The following is a 23,479-nucleotide window of genomic DNA, read 5'->3' on the forward strand; positions in this document are numbered from 1 at the left end:
CCGTGCTCCCCTCTGTCCCCAGGTCCAACATCTCCCTCCCCTTTCTTACTTCCACCTCTAGTCCAATATCCCTCCCTCTCTCTTTCCTCCTTCCTAGGTCCATCTCACTCCCTCTCACCTCTGTCCCTAGGTCCAGCATTTCTCCCTCTACTGCCATCCCCCCTGGCCGCAGTCTGGCATCGTTCCCTCTTTCTCAAACCCCCATTCCCGATCTGCCTTTAAACTTGTCATTGCTTGCAGCAGCAGCAATAAACAGATGCTGCCCATAGCTGAGCTTCACCTCTCTTGCATCCATTCCTGCCCACATGGAAACAGGATTTGTTGCCAGATTGAAAACATTTTCCTCACCCAAAACCAGCCTAAAACCCGCCCAAAACCCGCCCAAAGTTAAACCCCGCCCCGACGTCATCAACCCCGCCTCTGACGTCTTTAACCCCGCCTCCAACATATTTAACCCCACCCCTGACGTACCCTCCGACGTCATTAACCCCGCCCCCAACATAGCCGCCGACGTCACTAACCCTCCCCCCCAACATCACTAACCCCGCCCCCGAAGTCATTAACCCAACCTCTGTGGGGCTTCTATTGGATCAAATTGGACCAATAGAAGCCCCAGAAAAGCACCCAAATCCGCACCGCGGCTTTTTAAAAGCCGCCCAATTTCCTGCAGCCCACAGCCGGCAAAAATTGCCCGCAACCGATCGCGGAAAGCCGCCCAGTTGGGCGGGAAACCCACAGACCTGGCAAGATATAGTAGAATTGGAAAAGGTACAGCGAAGGGCGACGAAAATGATAGTGGGGATGGGACGACTTTCCTATGAAGAGAGGCTGAGAAGGCTAGGGCTTTTCAGCTTGGAGAAGAGACGGCTGAGGGGAGATATGATAGAAGTGTATAAAATAATGAGTGGAATGGATCGGGTGGATGTGAAGCGACTGTTCACGCTATCCAAAAATACTAGGACTAGAGGGCATGAGTTGAAGCTACAGTGTGGTAAATTTAAAACGAATCGGAGAAAATGTTTCTTCACCCAACGTGTAATTAGACTCTGGAATTCGTTGCCGGAGAACGTGGTACGGGCGGTTAGCTTGACGGAGTTTAAAAAGGGGTTAGATAGATTCCTAAAGGACAAGTCCATAGACCGCTATTAAATGGACTTGGAAAAATTCCGCATTTTTAGGTATAACTTGTCTGGAATGTTTTTACGTTTGGGGAGCGTGCCAGGTGCCCTTGACCTGGATTGGCCACTGTCGGTGACAGGATGCTGGGCTAGATGGACCTTTGGTCTTTCCCAGTATGGCACTACTTATGTACTTATGTACTTATGTACTTAAGTTGCAGCAGAGGAAAGGCTCCAGTGCTGGGTGTAGACAGCATATATGCATTACTGCTGCTGCCTAGAATCCCTCCCCCTCCCCCGATGTTCCTTCTATATCAGTGGAGGATTTGGGCTCCTGGCAGTTCCTGCTTTATAGTAAGGATAAAGGCTGCCCTGCCCACTCCCAGGAGTTGCATTTGTGCAAGTGCAGAGACTGAGCTGTGGGAATTACTACTGTATCATATGAGAAGGGAATCATCTTTTTTGAGTCTGTTCTGTTAAGGGTAGGGGGCTGAGTCTCTGTTAGCCCCTGTTGTATGTAAAGTTTAGAAGAGACCTGTTGGGGGTTCATACTGTATTACTGAGTTCTGAGGATTTCATACTGTATAATAAGGGCAGGGATGTGAAGCGTCTGTTCGCGCTTTCCAAAAATACTAGGACTAGGGGGCATGCGATGAAGCTACAATGTAGTAAATTTAAAACGAATCGGAGAAAATGTTTCTTCACTGAACATGTAATTGAACTCTGGAATTCGTTGCCAGAGAATGTGGGAAAGGCGGTTAGCTTAGCAGAGTTTAAAAAAGGTTTGGACGGCTTCCTAAAGGAAAAGTACACAGACTGTTATTAAATGGACTTGGGGAAAATCCACTATTTCTGGGATAAGCAGTATAAAATGTTTTGTACTTTTTGGGATCTTGCCAGGTATTTGTGATCTGGATTGGCCACTGTTGGAAACAGGATGCTGGGCTCGATGGACCTTTGGTCTTTCCCAGTATGGCAATACTTATGTACTTATGATTGAACCCATAGGAAGTCTTGCTGTATAATAAGGACAGGGACTGAGGACCTCATGTGAGGTTCTGGTGTATAATAAGGTCACGGGCTGAACTCTAAGAATTTCATACTGTATAATAAGGACAGGGACTGAGCTCCACAGATTTCATACTGTATAATAACGGCAGGGATTGAGCCCATAGGAGGTCCTGCTGTATAATAAGGACAGAGGCTGGGTTCCAAGGATTTCATACTGTATAATAAGGGCAGGAACTCAGTTCTGAGGATTTCATATTGTATAATAATGGCAGAGATTAATTAAACCCACAGGAAGTTCTACTGTATAATAAGGACAAGGACTGAGCTCTGAGGATTTAATACTGTATAATACAGACAGGGACTGAGCTTTGTGGATTTCATACTGTATAATAAGGGCAGGGATTGAACCCATAGGAGGTCCTGCTGTATAATAAGGACAGAGGCTGGGTTCCAAGGATTTCATACTGTATAATAAGGGCAGGAACTCAGTTCTGAGGATTTCATATTGTATAATAATGGCAGAGATTGGCCTCACAGGAGGTTTGCTCTATAATAAGGACAGAGACTGAGCTCTGAGGATTTCATGCTGTATCAAATGGGCAGGGGCTGAGCTTGGGGGATTTCATTCTGTATAACTAGGACAGGGACTGAGCTCTGAGGATTTCATACTGTATAATAAGGACAGGGATTGAACCCTAGGAGGTTCTGATGTATAATAAGGACAGGGGCTGAGCTCTGAGGATTTCATAATGTATAATAAGGGCAGAGATTAAACCCATGGAAAGTTCTGCTGTATAATAAGGACATGGACTGAACTCTGAGGATTTCATATTGTATGATAAGGGCACCGATTGAACCCATAGGAGGTTCTGTTGTATACAGGATTTCATACTTTATAATAAGGGTTGAGATTACACCCATGGAAAGTTCTGCTGTATAATAAGGACAGGGACTGAACTGTGAGGATTTCATTCTGTCTAACAAGGGCAGGGTCTGAGTTGCGGGGAATCCCTGCTGTATAAGGAATGATGGAATTTGGTTATTTGCAGTTTCTGCTGTATAATTAGTACAGGGATTGAATTCCTGGGCATTCCTTTGTACTTTGACAAGCCCTGTTCCATTATGATCAAATCATTTGACGAATTAAAGCATTTTGGTCTTTAAGCCACTTTAGTAAAGGAGCTTCTCAAAAGTTTACTGGTTTCTGCCTTCTGACGGGAAAATAAATAAGCAGAGAGAAAAGAAAAGGGATTCGGACAGTACAGGGGGGAACCTCCAAAGTTTTTCTGTGTACGTATAATGTATGTTTGCAAACAGGCGGCACAGAAAATGTGCCGTGGAAAAGGGTTTCCTTGGCCTTAAATAACCAAGCAAATCCCGCCTCCTTGGGAAAAAAAAACCTTTTAGAGTTTCCCTTTTCTATTCAGTGCTTTGCTGGCCCGAGTAAAGCCCATTTTTACACTGACGTCAGGAATAGATCTTAAATTCGATTAGTCTTTTCATTTCTGTCTTGCTGCAGTTCACCTGGGAATGTATAAAAGGTTACAGGGAGAGAAGGCGTGCGGCAGAGGGAACCTTTTCAGTGCCACCGAAAGAGAGAGGGAGGGAGAGAGAAGCAGATAGTGAGACTTACAAAGGAAAAGTGTTTACAAAAAGACTTACAAAGGAAAATACTGCCCAGTACCAGTGTTTACTGCTTACTACAGAGGGAGGGGGGGAACAACTTTTCATAGAACCAATGGAGAAAAGAAAATTAAATTCCCAGGAGAACTCCCTGCTCAGATTTTATAACTTTTGAACACTTGAAGGAGGGAGAAACTCTCACTAACTTTTGGATAAGCTGGGAGTGTAGATGTGAGAAGCTATTCAGTGCGTTTATGACTTCTTTGAAAGCAGCTTAGCAATAAATTCACATGTTATGAGACTCCGTGGTGGCTTGCCAAGTCCAAAGTTGATTTATCCAATTGAGAATTACACTCCAGGTTTGGTAGTTTTTGAACTAAAGGTGAGAGGGCAGCAGGGAGACAGAATGGGTTTGCTGAGTGTGGACGTGTTAATAACCCTCCAGATACTGCCGGGCTTCTTCTCCAACTGCCTCTTCCTGGCTCTTTACGACTCCGCCGTCCTCCTGAAGCACGTGGTGTTGTTGTTGAGCCGGTCCAAGTCTACCCGCCATGAGTGGCGTCGGATGCTGACCTCAGAGGGGCTGCGCTGCATCTGGAACAGCTTCCTTCTCGATGCCTACAAACAGGTACGCCAACCCCCAACGCTTTCGTTTCATTGGCAGAGAGGAAGAGGCGAGGAGGTGAGGTGGTGATGGGGGCAGAAGAGGGCTAGAAGATAGCTAAAAAAAAAAAAAAAAAGCATTTCAGCAGTCGAGAAGTCTTCCTCTGGATATCCCAGTGCTCACAAATGCAATCCTATGCTGCTTATCCTGCCAAAGACATTAAAGAGGGTTATACCAACCTGTCACCCTTCTGGCTCACTAGGAAGAGAGATCCTGCAGCTCTCGTCCTGTGTAATCATTACTAAAAGAGGTCCACCTCATTCTAGTCAATCAGCAATAAGGGACATCCCAGACTTTCTGCCTCCCTAAGAAGGGAGAGATTTTGATCAGCTTATATTACAATGAAGGGTTTTTTGATTTTGAAGAGCATAATGCCAGGGACAGGGGTTGCAGGAGAATGGCGGGGTCAGGATGATAACCGTCTTCCAAAGAGCTGTCATCCTAGTGATGTGAAAAGTGGAGAAATACGAATGAACATGAAAACTCTTGGGGGGGGGGGGGGGTGGTGAGAGATCCTCCACTGAAAAATTAGTTTTCAAGTTCACTTATTTTGCAAAAGACGTGTGTGGTTTTTTTTTTCACTGTAGTGCATTGAAAAATTCTTAGAGACAGGGTGTCGAAGTGCATTTTAGGGGATGGAGGGGGGGACTGAAAGGCAGGTAGCGTGAAACTCTGGTAGTCCTAGAGAGGAAAACTATTTCTCAACTAGCAGTTCAGTGGACCAGAGCTTGTGCCATCATCAGCTCACAAACAGACACACTCAGGAAGACAGAGGTATTTCTTAGAATAGTGTCAAGCATGGACATGAGTATTGAGAGATATATACGACTATGTGTGTATATGTTTGTGTTTGTGTGTATTTAAGTCTGTATCCCTGTGTGACACTGTGCATGTGTGTGTCTGCCCCTGTGTTATACACACAGCAAATGCCTAAGGTTTTATTCTCTTCTTTCAAGATACAGCCATACACTGTGCGGTAATGCAGGATCGATCGTATAGTTTTAATTTGCAATGTTTATGTTGCTGCTGAGAATCTGAACTTGTGTGACTCAGTACTATTAAGTAGGAAGGGGTGGGACGTCCTGGATGGGGAGGCCAATAGCATTCCTCACTCTGCCTCAATCTATAATCCTCAGGATTCAATCAGCCCAGAGCCCGAGAACTTCACGCAGTCACCAGGGCTAAAATAAAATCACATTCAGGCAGCTTTTCCTGTGGACTGTCCCGAGGGGTGAGCGTGCAGGGGCAGGTCTAGACTTTCAGTGAGCTTTGTCTGCTTTCACGTGGGGCACTAGAGAGACAAATGCATCAGTGCCAAGGAGCAGCAGCTCCTCACTCTGATATAGGTGAGAAACCTGCAGCTAGAATGGACTGAATCCAGCTGTGTCCATATAAGCTCTGATCTCCCTTGTGTACTGGAACCTTTTCAGTGCAAGTCATCATGTGACCTTCTCCTACTGACCCCAAGGCATGAGCGCCCTCTCATGGCCACAGCTGAGGTCACATGTGACAGGGGTATAGTGCTGTTCCAACCTGGACTGGGATAGGAATTTACTAACTCATTCTTTGGCACACCGAACAGAAAATTCTTTCTTTGCTTCACTGGCATTTTCCCTCAAGCGCCTGAGCTGCAGTTAGACAGGGAGCTGAGAGCATTCGGAGGCAAGAGGGATCCAGGAGAAGATGAGAAAAGGGAAAGTTTGGAAATCAGGGTGGAAATTTGCTTTTCAGTTCCTGACCAAGGATAGCAGGCATCTGCAATAATCTCCCTGGCCCTGCACCCCCAACTGGAAGGAAGCACTGACTAAAGCAGAGTCTGGAGGCAGGAGGGCAGGGGCAGCCCCAAAATCTGCTTCAGCTGGTGAGGACCTGGGGGATGCTGTGAGGAAAACCAGCTGAGGGGGGAGCCATGCAGACTAAGGCAGGAGCGAAGCATGTGCACGTGTTCAATGCGTTCACATCTGGGATGGAAACATTTGTTCTGGAAAATAATGCCAGATGGACAGCCTGATCCTGGGTCACTGACGTGTACCCGAAGGCTGCTGGGGGGGGGGGGGGGGGCAGAGATTCCTGCGAGCTGCTGCCATAGGCAGTTTTCGCTCGTGGCTACGTTGCCCTCACAGCTTTGCAGAGCATGTCATTCCTGTGGCTCCTGCATGCCCCTTAGTAGAGAGAGGGAGCAGCATCCATCTGTCCATCCTGTAGTGAGAGGGAACACCGTCACTTCTGCTGATGTGTTAATGAAGGAACCTTAGCAGAGGGTAACATTTTAGGAGTTCCGCTAGCAACCACTTAGTAACGGCATGGGGGTGCTGCCACTGAAGTATCCCCAGGAGCAAAATGCATGCTCTAGGGATGTACAGATGTTAGACTCTGGCTAATATATTGTGCTCAAGCTTTACTAATGGTAGAGCATGCATTTTTCTCATTATTAGTATAGTTTGGTCGCAGTACATTATCCAGAGTCTAATATATATATATTTTTTTTGTAACATTTGTACCCCGCGCTTTCCCACTCATGGCAGGCTCAATGCAGCTTACATGGGGCAATGGAGGGTTAAGGGTTAAGTGACTTGCCCAGAGTCACAAGGAGCTGCCTGTGCCTGAAGTGGGAATGGAACTCAGTTCCTCGGGACCAAAGTCCACCACTCTAACCACTAGGCCACTCCTCCACTGTTGTTACTATTGGAGATTCTACATGGAATGTTGCTATTCCACTAGCAACATTCCATGTAGAAGTCGGCCCTTGCAGATCACCAATGTGGCCGCGCAGGCTTCTGCTTCTGTCAGTCTGACGTCCTGCACGTACGTGCAGGACGTCAGACTCACAGAAACAGAAGCCTGCGCAGCCTTCTACATGGAATGTTGCTATTGGAATAGCAACATTCCATGTAGAATCTCCAATAGTATCTATTTTATTTTTGTTACATTTGTACTCTGCGCTTTCCCACTCATGGCAGGCTCAATGCGGCTTACATGGGGCAATGGAGGGTTAAGTGACTTGCCCAGAGTCACAAGGAGCTGCCTGTGCCTGAAGTGGGAATGGAACTCAGTTCCTCAGGACCAAAGTCCACCACCCTAACCACTAGGCCACTCCTCCACTCCACTCTGTACTAAAACGCTGGGTCTGTCTGGGTTAGGGTAAGTGTGTTTTCCTTTTAAGCAAAAGGGGGCATAACCAGCAGAGTGGCAGGTATGACTCTAGCCACCTACAAATGGAAAGTGGGGGTGGGAGGAGTGGGATGACCTGCACAGAATAGCATCCCTAAAATTAAAAGGGGGGGAGGTGTAATACGCAGAGAGCAGAAGGTAAATCCCTAAATTGTAGAAAAGGGCAGAGGGTAACCTACACAGAGCAGCAGCCGGGATTTGAAACAGCCACCTCTAGATTGCAAGACCGGTGCTCAAACCACTAGGCCACTCATCAGTTCTTTTAAAGATCAGGAAGGGAGGAGGAGGCGGACTGTGGTGGGGAGAAGGGGAAGAGATGCCTGGACTGCAGCTGCCCTGTTTGCCCCCTCCTCCTTAACGCCAGCCCTGTAAGTGGCGTAGCCAGGAATTTTTAACAGGGGGTGCTTGCTCCTCCCAAGCCCCCGTTCCCCTCCCCCCCCCAGTATCTTAAAATCACCTTTGTTCCAGGCTTCACCCAGGCAGCAGCAGCAACATTCATAGGCTACCTGCAACCTGCACTGGAACTTTCTCTCTGAACCGTCCCGCCTTTCACAAAACAGGAAGTTGCATCAGAAGGGGGTGGGATGGTTCAGAGAGAAAGTCCCAGTGCAAGCTACAGGCAGCTTATAAGTGCCGCTGCTGCTGCCCGGGCAAAGACGGGAGAGCAGATGATTGTAAAGCATGAGCGGGGGGGGAGGGGGCAGTGTGATGGGGGTGCATACCCAACACATGCACCTGGAATAAATATGTGACTGGATAATGGCCAGCACTGAATATCCAGATAAGATCTGTTCTAAGTTATCTGGATAACAGACTGAATATTGCTATTACCAGAACCACCCGGGCACCCCCCTCCCACTCTATCCCAGCTTGATCCGCATTGTACTATTGAGCCTGGTCAGGTGGTGTCATTCAGTTCTAGTATTTGGATATGTTCTTTTAAATATTGATAGGTTCCATTTCAAGATTTTCCTATTACCACAAATTAAATATTGACTGGGTTGGGACTGTGATGTCATAAGTACATAAGTAGTGCCACACTGGGAAAATACCAAGGCTCCATCGAGCCCAGCATCCTGTCCACGACAGCGGCCAATCCAGGCAAAGGGCACCTGGCAAGCTTCCCAAACGTACAAACATTCTATACATGTTAATCCTGGAATTGTGGATTTTTTTCCCAAGTCCATTTAGTAGTGGTTTATGGACTAACCCCTTTTTAAACTCTGTCAAGCTAACCGCCTTCACCATGTTCTCCGGCAACCAGAATATGCTGGAAGGATTTCTGATCTGATTAATAGCACTAACTCTTATATCGCAAGAAATCTGTTGAAAACGTGCAAGAGGAAAGCTGCGAACACAGAAGGAAAAGCGAGTTACGGAGAACAAACTGGAAAGCAAGAAAGAGGAAAGAAAATCTTCAGGGCAAGCCAATGTTCTGTTCTAACACTGCAGCTTCAGTTAATGGGTTGTTTGTGTAATTCCCCCACTCCCATCCTTAACTCCTCCCTCCCCTCAAGAAAAAAATGATGTAGTGAGAAAAACAAATACTTTAGAATGACATCAACCATCCATGTAAATGTCCTTTCAAGCCTTGGTAAATAAAACGGCCTTTAGAACATGAGAGCACACTCGAGTCCAATTAGGTGAGACGCTGCCTCTGGTTATTGAAGCGATTGCAGTAGTTTTGCATTAAGTTCTGGCCAAGCTTTTGTCTTTCCTCACTGAGTGTAGGTACAGACCTCTAGTAATCATTCTTTCCCCAGGCTAGAACGTTGTTTGCTGAAGAATGATCCCATTGAGGAATGGGCCTCATTAAGGATGGAACCGCAGCCAAAACATGAAAGAAAGAAACAGGACATAAGACAGTAGGTGGTACTGGACCTTCTGTAATCTGTAGAGAAAGCAAACACTGTTAGAAACCTTGGTTTTGAGGCTTTCATTTTTTTCTTTTTTTGTACTGGAAGTGGATTCTGCCTGTGGGGTGAGGCATCAAGTACTGAACTGGCTATGACCCGGTACAGTTGGAAAGCAACCAAAGGGACAAGAGCTGCTTGGCAGTTGGGCTAAGCGTAGGTGCCGACATTTCGACAAATTCTCTCTCCCCGGACACAGTGAAGGAACTTACTGAATATTGGTGTGCTCAGCCGGCACTGTACCCAGAGAGCTGGCTCCTATGGTGCTAAGACCAGCTTTCTGTAAGGGGGGGGGAAAAGGTGACGTCTTATAAAGATGTTCGTGTAAGAACCGTCCGAAAATAGACCCTTCTTGTCATAAATTGCCGTCTCAGAGCAGGCATTGAACTCTTTGACTGCTCCCCCCACGTTATTCTTAGGCAAATGAAAACCTTGAAGACACAGCTGCCTCTGAGCCAGAGAAAGAAATCACTAAACTAAAAGCACAGAAATATAAACTGCAAAACAGCTAGATAAAGGGGATTCTGACCGGTACAATACATCTTCATGGAAAGAGTGGTGAATTCGTGGAACGGCTTCAAGACAGCTTTGGACCAGTACGTAGGATCTCTAAGGGAGTGACAGGGAGAGTAGATGGCCTGGAAGTGCAGACTGGATAGGTCGCATGGTCTTTATTTGCCTCATTTTTTTTGTTCTTGTATGTAATCACAGTCAACACGTTGGGTCCGATTCAAACTTGTTGGGCAAGCTAAATTAATTGGCTACATGTTTTGGCTGATTTGACTTTTTCCATTGTGCTTATTCCATATTTCTCTCTAGACCAGGCAGGTTTGAATCACATGGAGGATAATTATTTCTTTATTTTATTTATTTACCACCTTTTTGAAGAAATCCACCCAAGACGGTGTACAGCAAGAATAAGCGGAACACAGGCAATAGACAATTATAGCAGTAAACATTCAAATAACTGTACACATTATGGCATAGCGTGCTACTTAAATTGTCAACGTGCAATAAAACATTTAAATAGACAGCATAGGGTGGAAGCAGAGGAGGAACACGTAGATCAGATAGAGTAACCGGAGTTAGAAAATATGGGGACTAATTTAAAGAAAGTTGCATGAATATAATCTCAGCTAGTGATCAGCAAGTCCTGCTGCATCGTCTACAGCTGGTGTTAGTCATGATTCAGGCTAATGTATTTACATAGGAGAGCAAGATGCCTAAGGTGGCCTGGCTAAGAAGACAAAGTTGTCTTAGAAGGACAAAAATACCATGTTGCTACTTTGCTTATGCCATTGTTGTAGAGCAGATTTCTATTTTCCGACATCTTTCAGTCTCCATGTTCAGGTCAAGGATGGACAGACGCCTCTTCCTTTCTTCTGTATCTTCCAGCCTTTCCTATTAGCATCTTCTCTTATCCCCAGGCCATCTTCTGCCTCCAGCTTTTCGTTACTTAGGCAATTGCTTGTTTTTCCCAATAATTCAGAACAGCACCTTAGGTAAGGGCACCAGAAGAAATCTGATGGCTATGCTGTCCCAGGCTAGTTGTACCTCAGGATTAGATGTGCTAATGAGCCCAAGAGTCATTAAAGGTTTTAGCCCTGTGTGTCCAGAAATCCTCGCCCTCAACGTCTCCTGTTGTAGCACTGTATGAAAAATTCTCCTCCTTCTTGCAAATATATTTTGGCCAAGAGATTTGCATGTGAAGTAGTGTCAAGTTACACCCAGATGAACAAATAGTAATAAGTCATCACTGCTACAAGGTTTGTTGGGCAGAAACACAAGCCAGCCTTTATCGGGAGAAGCCAAAAGCATGTGCACAGTGGGATAAGGCTGCCAACCTGGAAGCGTAGAAATCTTGTGTCTGAAACTTTTGGTTGAATCATCACTTATTCCCCTATCCAGCCGCACAGCTGATGCTGAGGTCACGTTCATACTTGACTTGGCGAGTTAGTAGACAGTGATTGGTAATAAAGGTCAGAAGGAATGAAATGAAAACAAGAACTGCCTTTTTCTCTGGCTATAGTTTTGGGTGTTGCATAAGAGAAAGGGGTCTTACTAAGCAAGAAAGTTAATTATTTTCCCAGTGTTGAGATTTTATATTAGAATGTACTAGCCAATGACTTTGGAGGCGGCCATTTTGCAAGGGTGTAAGATAGATACAAAGTCATGGGTCTTGCATAAATATAATATTCACTGAAACTGTGATGTCCTACCTTATTTCATTCTTTATTTATTTATTTTTTGTCTTAGTATTTTTATTGATTTAATTACAGAAGAACAACATAATACAAACCAGTGTAATAATAATAATGTACATATTTTAAAAAGTGTAAAGAAGGGGGGGGGGGGGGGGGGAAACACTTCTCAACATGTATCTTTAAAGTAAGTCAGCAACAAAGACCACTTCTCCTTATACAAGATAAAACGAGGTGATTTTTTTAGCAAGGAATGTTTCATATTTATAAGCTTGAAACACTAGATTCCACCAGTCTTGATGCATGGCTTGGTTCAAAGTCTTCCAGTGCGTAAAAACTACCTACAAGGCTAAAGTAAACATGGTATTAAGAAGCATTCATTCATTAGATTTTAACTTAGATCTAAAACATTGGTCTCTAAGCAATACATATTTGTACAATATGGGACCAGTCAAATGAAACACTTCTGTTAGAGTGAGCCATAGGTCATTCCAGAATGCTTGAATACACACACACTCAAAGATAAGATGTTTGATAGTACCTTGTTGGGAACGACAGGACCAACATAAGATGGGAATGCAAGGGTTAATTGTATGCGAGCTGAGGGGCGTCCATAAGGATCTATGCGTAAAGAAATAGAGGGACTGTGTTATGGCAGCAGACTTGGAACATTTAAACAGCGATTTCTATATCTGCTCCCAACTTTTATCTGAAATAGATTGCTGGATATCCTCTTCCCAGCACCTACGCAAACCCATGGGTGAGTTACTTAGAAGGAAAGTATAAACTTGTGATGAAGACTGTTAGCTAAATCAATAAGCTCAGGGGAATGATGCATCTTATCAATTTGCGATTTGCCTTTTTTTCAGCACGGAACTAAGTTGTAGCCATTGATAGAACTGAGTATTTAATAAGGAAAATTCAGCCTTCATAGCTGAAAACGGTTTCCAAGTATGACTATATGATATGTCAACAACAGATTTACTCTCAAGGGAGTAAATGACACTAAACAACCATTTTCATGTCAATGGGTTTATATGAAACTGAGAGTCTAATATGTGTACTGATGACGTCATTTATTAACAGAATGGATGCCAGTTGGATTAGAAAATCAAATCTAATACGCAGTGCTGGAAACTAGGGCGTGCACAGAAGTGTGATGACTCGAGTGTGGTTACACATACTACTGACCTACTCCAGAGGCGTCACAGCTTGCTAGTATGATGACAGAGAGTGAGAAACTGAAAGTAATTTACTGTAGCAGAGAAAGGGATAGGCTGAACGTTATGGACATGAAACTACAAGGGCAGGGCCTGGTATACTGAGAGCATCTTCTGAAATCTGAACCAATGAGACATTGAAGAAACCCACACCCAGGTCCTAGAGGGTCTTAAATTTCTTATAGCATAATGGCTAGGGAAAGACAAATTCTTAAACATCTATTTTGGTATGTTTAAGTGTTATTTCAGTTGTTTCTACATTTTTTAAAAAATTACTTTCCAGGCTTAACACATTTTACATCATAGCACAAGGCTGATGTGCTTCTGGGCTGGCCTTGTGGCTCAAAGGTAGTGCTATACTCTGCCATATCAGAGACCTGAGTTTAATTCCCGGGTCAGGTTTGTCCACTCTCTAGCTTGGTTGAGTCTGGGAAGCTACTCAAGCAACATCCACAGCTTCTGGTGGGAGGAAATATCTATTCGTCAGATTTGGGATCCTTGGTAGAAGAAAGATATTAAAATAGGGACCACCCTTTCCCGCCTAGGTAGTTACAAACAAAGTCTCATGACACTGTAGCTTCATAGAATCTGGTTCTAATCTAGCTGGAAACCCAAAGGAACAGGAGGAATTTACTGGGTCAAATTGAAGCAGTCCTTTTCCCAGGCCTCCTCTGTACTGCCATATGTACTAAAGTGAAGGTAGTGTGTGTGAGTATGCAGTAACTGAGGCTGAATACTGAACCCTAGCTGCTTATTGACCCCAAGTTGCTGTTACCCCTTCAGTAGCTAATGTGTAAGCCAACACTCCCTTGTCGGTCATGCTGCCTGCCATTTTCCCTTTAAATAAGTGATAACATGTTTAAATAAGAGAGTGGTTTGGATTCTTCACTGCAGGCTGGACCTGACCAGGCTCCTGACTGCTGCGACCTGGAGTTTGGCTGGTGCTGTCTAGATGCTTCTTTATGTAGTGATCTTCTTAGTCCAAAAGTGCCCCTCTCTTCAGACCCTAGCTATCAAAATGTTAGCTACCCAGCTGATCAACCACCAAACCATATTCAACTGCCTCCACCCTCCAACTGGCTTCCCTCTGTGATTGTTTGCTTGGATTTCTGTTCAACATCAGAGTACGAGACCATCAGGTTAGTCCATGGTCACGTGAACCAGGTGCTCTTGCAGCAGCCGTTACGTACTTCTTGGTAAATATTTAACCCAGAACCAGCCCAAGGTTGATTCCTGACTTGGATCTTCCACTCCGTGGGTCAACCAATGCTGGGGATGCTGTGGGTAGCACTCACCTTCCCTGGGGAGCAGCAATGGATTGAGTCATCACCAGTGCTTTTTTTGTAGGAAAAAAGGTACCGGTACTCATTATGGGCGGGGCCACCACCTATGACTCCACCCCTATGATAGCCACACCCATGTTAGGCACACCCCTTATACCAACCATGGCACATATAAACAGGCATCATTGATAGCTCTTCCCTTCTCCTCCTCCCCCCCAGTCCCCACCCACTAGCCCTCATCTCCCCTTACGTTCCTACCCGTAACATCCGCTCTCAGGACAAATCCCTCCTTTCAGTACCCTTCTCCACCACCGCCAACTCCAGGCTCCGCCCTTTCTGCCTCGCCTCACCCCATGCATGGAATGGACTCCCTGAACCCATACGCCAGGCCCCCTCCCTGCCCATCTTCAAATCATTGCTCAAAGCCCACCTCTTCAATGTCGCCTTTGGCACCTAACCACTATACGTGTACTCAGGAAATCTAGACTGCCCCAACTTGACATTTCGTTCTTTAGATTGTAAGCTCCTTTGAGCAGGGACTGTCCTTCTTTGTTAATTTGTACAGCGCTGCGTAACCCTAGTAGCGCTCTAGAAATGTTAAGTAGTAGTAGTAGCAGAATGGCAGGCATACACAGTGTTATTTGAAAATCAGGTAAACTCGAGAGAGACAGTGGAATGAATGACCAAGGCACATTCGATACCAAGCTAAAAACAGGAAACACTACAGCAACAGGTGAAAAAAAAGAATGGTGTGTTCCACCTAGGTTCTGAAATAAATACGCACACACACAATCATTTCATGTTTTCATTTTGTGCTAATTTGCCTTTTCACATTAATTGCCATCCACAATTGCAGCCCATGACAACCTCAGGTCAATGGTAGCAGTAAATCAAGCAGTCATTCACAGGATCAAGGAACTCCAAACAGATGTCTAGAAAGGCTAACTAATTAGCAAGTTAACTAACACACTGCGATTTTACTACACGATCAGCTCTCAAGAACCTTAAAAACACAGTTTATATCCCTGCCTTGCGCCACCTTGCTGAAGCTACACAACACAGGCAAAGCACGAAACCTGCACTTTACCTTATCTAAAAGCACTCAACTACTCACGCTTTTCCCTAAAAGTTACGAAAACTTGAAGTTTAAGAAGAAGGGTGCACGGCTGCCGAGGAACAGCCCTGCTCCTCACCTGGGTCAGCGCTCTGCCAGCCATCTTTGCTTGCCAGGTGCAAGGCTTACAGTGGGCTAGATAGGCTCTCTTCCACTCCACTCTCTATTAACCCAAAGTTGCAGCGGAGAACCAGCGGGCGGCGGCAGTGAAAGCAGCAAGCAGGCAGGCTTGCCTCCGTCCTTCGCTTCCCTGCCCTCTCAGCGTCCCGCCCTCGCGGAATGGAAATGACATCAGAGGAAGGCGGGACGCTGAGAGGGCAGGGAAGCAAAGGACGGAGGCGAGCCTGCCGGCTTGCAGCTTTCACTGCTGCCGCGCTTCCCTGCCCTCTCAGCGTCCCGCCCTCGTGGAATGGAAATGACATCAGAGGAAGGCGGGACGCTGAGAGGGCAGGGAAGCAAAGGACGGAGGCGAGCCTGCCGGCTTGCAGCTTTCACTGCTGCCGGTTCGCCGCTGCGACTTCGGGTAAATAGATTTCCAGGGGGCAGAACGGAAGGTCGGAAAAAACACGTACTGGCACAAAAAAAGCACTGGTCATCACCATCATGCAATAGTGGCATCCAGTAGCTTGATTGAGGGCTTATGATAGCAGGGTTCCAGAAGAAGCACCAGTGCAATGACCAGGATTTAAAATAGGGGAAAATTCCCTGGATAATTGCAAGTGATGACTCATGATGCCAGATCCCAACCTTGGTTCCAATTTAGCTGGAAACATCAGTTTTTAATTGGGGTGTTGGGTTCAATGTGGAAACGTCTACATTCAATGTAAGGAATGGTGGAGAACCAAAGCGGAAGTCAATGACAAATGACCTGGATAGGAAGCAATACAAGCAGTTAGGCTTCTGTGGCTGATAGCTATTATCCTTGGCGTTATGGACCAAAATAGTGGGGCAGATTGGATAGACCAGGAGTCCATTTTCTACAATCAGCTGATATGTTGCTGTGAACATCAAATAACAGGAAGATACTGCTCAGTCAGAATAAAATCTGGTCTGAACTGCTTGGCACGGACTAGATTTTTAACTGTGGCAAACACATGGAGCCCAAGTTAGTTTCTGTGTTTCCTAATAACCAGGTGCCTTCTTATCTTGCTTAGAGTTTGCAGACGATGTGGTCTTTTCATCCTCATTGCTTACAAGCATAAAGGCAAGTGGTACAAAAGGGACACCAGTGTTTGGTAACCAGATCTAGATCAACATATCTCCATGAAACATCCTTGTTGGCAGTGATTTGAGAGCCCAATAACCTTTGCTGTTTGGGAAAATGCTACACTGATACAGTTAATCCTTTGTATGAAATGAGTAGTGTTATGGGGTGCTGCAGTAATTGTCTCATGTCTCTCTCTTTAACAGGTAAAACTGGGTGGAGATGCACCAAATTCCACTGTGATCTACGTCCCTAGTGGCAGGAAGAAGAGCACAAGTGGCAAGTATGGGTTGCAGTGCCACCTCCTGGATTTTGAAACTTCCGAACGCCCACTGGTTGTCAACTTTGGTTCAGCCACCTGACCTCCCTTTATCAGCCAGTTGCCAGCCTTCAGCAAGATGGTGGAAGAGTTTTCAAATGTGGCCAACTTCTTGTTGGTCTACATTGATGAAGCTCATCCACTGGATGGCTGGGCTGCTCCTGGGATTTCAAGCTCCTCATTTGAAGTGAGGAAACACAAGAACCAAGAAGATCGTTGTGCGGCTGCCCACAAGCTCAGAGACCACTTCTCCTTGCCACCCCAGTGCCAGGTGGTGGCTGACTGCATGGATAACAACGCCAATGTTGCTTATGGAGTCTCTTTTGAAAGAGTGTGTATTGTGCAGAGACAGAAAATTGTCTATTTGGGAGGCAAAGGACCCTTCTTTTACAACCTTCGAGAGGTTCGGCTTTGGCTGGAAGAGACCTTCAGCAAGAGATGAAGAGCACAAACTCCAGAAGTGTCAAAAATGGGGCTCTGAAAACATGAAAAGGAAAGGTTGAAAAACGTGTAATTTTGTGCATGGTGTCGATGGATTCAACCAGAATGGAAGTTTCAGCAACAATTTCTCAAAAAGTACAAAAGACCTACTGACAAAAAGGGTAGGCATGCGAACAGCTCCTTCCATATTATAAAAGCGATAGCCTTAAAACTGCAAAATCAAGAGACAGGGAAATAACTTCTTAACTCCACTCACCAAGAATGCTACGTGGGATCGGGAGCTCTCCATAAATGGTGATCCATTAAAACCGTGTGATCAGACTGTGTTTGTTAGTGGCCAAGAAACGGACAAGAGAGACAACAGTGGTGAAGATGACTGAAATAGGAAGCGCAAAAGAGAAGAAAGGACTTGATCTGGTAGTTCCACTCCAGAGAGAATATAGTGAACAATTTGGATAGCCTAGAGACGCGCAGCTCATGCCAAAGGCTAGACGCAACTTGAGAAAGACTTGTACTAACAAGATGATCACGTCACGGAAGTGGACAATTTATTTATTTTGTTACGTTTTATGTTGTTCTCCCCCCTCTCCTCCGAAATAATAAAATGTAGATTTTGTCCTCAGTTTTTATAAGGTAAATTATTTCTTAGTGCTAACGCCTTAGGGTACATCTTTGTGGGAATGAAAGCACGAACCATCATACCTCACTGGATGTATAGCCACAGTAAGGATTTCTCTGCATGTTTGGTTTTGATGTGTGCTTCTAAAGACAATGCTATGAAGCTGGACATTGGTACTGCCCAAATTCATTGTGAGCATGGAACTGATGGACACCTCTCGGACAGATGCTTATGTCCCATATTATTTTCTTTCATAGCCAAAACGGATTCAGAAGTGCTGGTCCTCTATAAATGAAAGCTAAAGGCAAACCAACGGTTGACTAGTACTGTAATTTTCTGGCCACTCTGAAGTCCCATCTAGTCAATATTCCCCTTGGATTTCCCAGTAGGAAAGGGTTAAGCAGTGAAAAACAAGTCAATGTAAGGCAGAATCCAAGGGAAGCAATTTTAAATCTACAGGGTTCCTCCTCCAATTCATCTTTCTCTAAACTGCAGTGGAAAGGGATCAGATGGTGATAAGAGGTCAGAAAGCTGAGTTAGCTGGAACTCTTAGAGGAGAGGGGTTTTGAATGCATCAGAGATGGGCGTTTGTAAGCACTAAATTGGATTAACACACATTAACCATTGCATTTTAAATTGGTTGGTACAACTTTAAAATGCATTGGTTAATATGTGGTTTTATTAAATCAAATGTGTAACCAGAAAAATGCCAAATAAACCAAAAACAAATGGAAAATGTTTGCCCTGTGCACATCCTTCACATACATAAAAAGAAAGATCAACAAACAAGCTGTTGGGGCAAACTCTTAATTGAACTGACTTAATACATTTTTGACTAGCTTAAAAGCGAATCATTTCCCAAAACCTTGTTGACCTTTGTTTCTATGTATCAAGGTGGCCCAACACAGCACTGTACTGCTTCCTTGTAGGCATAAAACCATTGCGTTACCTGTGTACTGCTGGCCTGTTATTTTAGCTCATGTCTGTTCCATGTTAACGATGAGACATACTTTTTTATACTGACAGGCGAAAGCAGAACAGGAAGCCGTGAACAGGTCGTGAATCTTGCCTAACGGCCCAGATATTTGTACACTGATTGAAGGATTCCATGTTGTTCTGGCCCTGTAGCCTTGACTCCTGTTCTAATGAATTCTAAGATTTATAGTTAAGAAATAATACTGCAGGGTCTCAGAATTTGGGGTATATTAGAAGAACAGGACAGAAAAAAAATAGCCTAGAGTTGAAGGAATCATGTGTGTCACCTTGCATTGGTTTGTGTAATGCGTTAGACCGCTGATGAAAGCAGCTCAGGGAAAAGCACAATTTAAGCTTTGAGCAAATAACTCCTACTGCAGACAAGTACTGAATTTAGCCAATAGCTTGCCAACAATTACTAGGAAGTCACAAGAATCATGTGTATGGTAGAGAAATGAAAGATTTAATCTCTGCAGGACCATGTGCGTGCCTTATAATGCTTATCTCTTCTGCAGATGTGACTTAATATGGCGAAATGGCACTTGATAGCTCCTTCTTATAAGTGCCTGCCACACAACTGCATTCATTTCTGCAGATCCCCAAGGTTCATACAGTGTGCACACACTGGACTAGAGGCCTTTGATCAAGCCTGAACACTTCTGCATTGGCCCTACTAGTCACTGGAGAAACGTACAGTAGTCTATAGGGTTGGCATCCATATATCGTTCTGTTTTATAGTCCATAGCACGGGCAGTACACTCTGCCCGATCTGATGATGCAGGTAAAGCAACAATAACACCTTTGGTTTGAACCGTGGATGATAATGTCTCGGTTTCTGGATTCATTATGTTGAGACAGTCACACAAGACTGGATTCTATCGATGGCGTTCAAAATGGGTGCTGGAAAAGATCACACGACCTTTATTCTCGCACCCTAACTTTGGGTGCCAGACTTACTCTTACTGACGGGCTGGTGTAAATGCTGGTGGTCATGTTGGGCATGCTGGTCTATTATTCTATAACAACGGGGACAACTTTTCAGAACGCCCTGACACACTCGTTCCCCTCCCATGGTCACACCCACTTTTGAGTTATGTGCTATGGGATTTGGGCACCCAGGATTACAGAAGAGCACACAGCCAGATGCACGCCCAAACCCAATTTTTGCCAGTTGATGTCAAGAATTGGTTGATAGCGTACAACTGTTGCTCATTAGCCAAATAAGTTACATGTGCATCACGGGATCGCATCCAAATTTGGACGCCATGAATAGATTCCAGGGGTAAGGGGACAGTGATCAGTACTGGTGTTGTGGTAGGTGAGTTTTCAAGAACCCCATAGTTCTCAGGCATTTGAAGAAAAGGCCATGTAGGACTGGACACTCCTGTACATCACCACCTCTCGAAACCTCTTATGTTGATCCTGTAGAAGCTGTCACTACCTTCAAAGAATTTGTTCTTTTCTAGGATCAATAAAGTTGTCAGTTACCTACATTATTTTTTGTATTTTAATGTCAGAAATGGTATGGAAATAGACTTATGACCAGTGGGAGAACATGCTAAGGGGTGTGGTTTGTCTTTAGTGTCATCACATCCTTATGTGTGCTGCAAATTATAAGGTAATTTTGTTAACTATGAATAAGAAAACTCTGTCTACCTTAAGTGAGCTTCTGTATTGAGAGGGTTAATGCCTTATTGCTTAAATAAAACCCCTAGCAAGGAAATTACTAATGGGTGCATCACCTTAAGCTTTATCTGTTAGTCCAGTGTTCCCAAACCTGGTCCTGGAGGCACCCCAGGATATCCACAATGAATATTCATGAGAGAGATTTGCACGCACTGCCTCCACTGCATGCAAATTTCTCCCATGAATATTCATTGTGGATATGCGGAAAACCTCCAAGACCAGGTTTGGAAATCACTGCATTAGCCTCTACCTCTGTCAAAGCTAAAAGCAAGCGCGGAAGAGCTAAGTCAGAAATATTTTGTACATGCAATATTTTGAGTGTCTCTGCTCGATGTTGGTTCTGAGGTCAACAAGACTCCTGCAAAGGAAAGTCCAACCAATTGCCAATAAAGCACTGGGAGTCTTTGAGGGGGGTTTGGGGGAGTGGCCATGGTGTATCTCTATGGTAGGCGTGCTTGGATTATAAGGAGAAGCAAATTCAGAATTAAGCCATGCATAGAAGCAGCACCATCAATTTAGGCCTGTGATAATGCAGAATCTATGTTACTCAGACGCTTGACTACAGGATAAGGAAGTGTGACAGTGATGTCGGGGGGGGGGGGGGTACTGGGGGGAAGGGTCAGGAGGGCTCCAGCATACTAATGAAGAATACCGACAAAAGAGAGCTTCTCTGTTGGTATTCAGATGACACTTATGTCTGGTCCTCTCTCTGCCTTTCATTATCGGGTACTTTGTAAGTAAGGCATGTTGCTCCCCTGTGGTTACAAACTGTACTGGTCTTTCCATTGAACTTGCTTTTGAATGATTGTATTCGTCTTTTAATAAAATCTGAAGAAAAAATATTTCTCTGGTGGTCTTTGTCTTTATTGTCCACCAGCCTATTTCATATCACAAAATGGGCTGAAGAAAAGAGCCAGGCAGGGCAGGTAATGTGATAGGATGGAGGGGCATAATCGAAAGGGGCGCCCAAGTTTTCCTGAGGACGTCCTCGCAGGACGTCCCAGCGAAGGGGCGGGCAAACCCGTATTATCGAAACAAGATGGGCGTCCATCTTTCGTTTCGATAATACGGTCGGGAACGCCCAAATCTCCACATTTAGGTCGACCTGAGAGATGGTCGTCCACGATTTTTGACGATAATGGAAACCGAGGACGCCCATCTCAGAAACTACCAAATCCAAGCCCTTTGGTTGTGGGATGAGCCAACATTCGTAGTGCACTGGTCCCCCTGACATGCCAAGACATCAACCGTGCACCCTAGGGGGCACTGCAGTGGACTTCAGAAATTGCTCCCAGGTGCATAGCTCCCTTACCTTGTGTACTAAGTCTCCCAACCCCCCCCCCAAAACCCACTCCCCACAACTGTACACCACTACCATAGCCCTTATGGGTGAAGGGGGCACTTACATGTGGGTACAGTGGGTTTTGAAGGGCTCACATTTACCACCACAAGTGTAACAGGTTGGGGGGGGATGGGCCTGGGTCCGCCTGCCTGAAGTGCACTGCAGTACCCACTAAAACTGCTCCAGGGACCTGCATACTGCTATCATGGAGCCGGGTATGATATTTGAGGCTGGCATAGAGGCTGGAAAAAATATTTTTAAACTATTTTTTTTAAAGTTGGGAGGGGGTTAGTGACCACTGGGGGAGTAAGGGGAGGTCATCCCCGATTCCCTCTGGTGGTCATCTGGTCATTTAGGGCCAGGTAAACTCGTCCAAGTGTTCATCAGGGATGCCCTTCTTTTTTCCATTATCGGTCGAGGATGCCCATGTGTTAGGCACGCCCAAGTCCCGCCTTAGCTATGCCTCTGACATGCCCCCGTGAACTTTGGTTGTCCTCGCGACGGAAAGCAGTTGAGGACGCCCAAAATCGGCTTTCGATTATGCCGATTTGGGCCACCCTGGGAGAAGGACGCCCATCTCCCGATTTGTGTCAAAAGATGGGCGCCCTTCTCTTTCGAAAATAAGCCTGAAAGTCAACAAGAACCCAGCACAGGGAAATTCTGGGCTTTGGCTTTTCAAAAGAAAACGTGTACAGTATTTAGAAATGGCATTCATGGAGACACAAGCAAAAGAGCTAAGCTCCAATGTAGACAAAGTGAATGAAAAATGAAGCAAATCCATGGATTGGCAATGTTGGGAGCAGACAGCACGCATCATGCAAGAACCCTAGAGAGATGGTTTTCGGGCACAGACAATATCCCTTTAATTCAATAAACTTGTGCACACAGTTTGATGCTTTAGGTGTACAACGCTACAGGCGTAAGTCATAGGATACTTTCACGGGTACCCTGCTAATTGGTTAACCAATAATCAGTGCTAATTTGCAGTTATGTGTGTAACCGCCATTAGTCGTGAGCACAGAATCCATATCATGCAGCTGCAATGGAGGTGTGGACCTGGGAGGATCATGAGCAGATCAGGGGTGTGGACCTCGGAGGGGCATGGGTGGTCAGGGGTGTAGATGCGAGCATTAACACCAGCCAGTGAACTAGCGTAGGTGCTCACGCCCTACATTAAGCATGTAACAGCAGACGTTTCTTCGTGTGGTGAAATGGCGTTATTGCTGATACAGGATTTGCACTTCGCTCGCGCCTAACTTTAGGTGAGCTGTAGAAAATGAACCCCCTAACCGAGAAATTCTGTAAGAAGGTGCTTGAAGTTAGGCAGCAAGAACAGGTGTAAATGTCGATTCTGTGGTCATTTATGCATGTATGTTGACAACGTGCATTTAAATGACTGGCCTGCTGTAAAACATGCACATCTGTTTTATAGCGGTGGGTGTTCACATATGGGAAGTTTTGGCAGAGCAGGGCGTAGCACAGATTACAGAAAACTGGACTCTCCGTGCATTCTTTACCGATCTAGGCACGATCATTTACACCCCCTCGTGTGTAAATGATTCTTGACATGTTATG

At 45.2% G+C, this 23,479-nt stretch overlaps 1 protein-coding gene across 2 annotated transcripts; it reads left to right on the top strand.

The window, feature by feature from the left end:
* Positions 1–3,594: 3,594 nt before the first annotated feature.
* DIO2 (iodothyronine deiodinase 2) lies at positions 3,595–20,718 on the top strand. 2 transcript variants are annotated; one of them, XM_030214608.1, is made up of 2 exons: positions 3,595–4,380; positions 16,729–17,283. In XM_030214608.1, the coding sequence occupies exons 1-2, from the start codon at positions 4,048–4,050 to the stop codon at positions 17,281–17,283; spliced, it is 888 nt and encodes a 295-aa protein (XP_030070468.1). In that variant the 5' UTR covers positions 3,595–4,047. The 2 variants fall into 2 exon arrangements, with proteins under 2 accessions (XP_030070468.1, XP_030070467.1); XM_030214607.1 differs by having other exon boundaries at positions 3,597–4,380; positions 16,729–20,718.
* Positions 20,719–23,479: the final 2,761 nt, after the last annotated feature.

Source organism: Microcaecilia unicolor, chromosome 9 (assembly GCF_901765095.1).
Source record: "Microcaecilia unicolor chromosome 9, aMicUni1.1, whole genome shotgun sequence".
Lineage (NCBI taxonomy): Eukaryota > Metazoa > Chordata > Amphibia > Gymnophiona > Siphonopidae > Microcaecilia > Microcaecilia unicolor.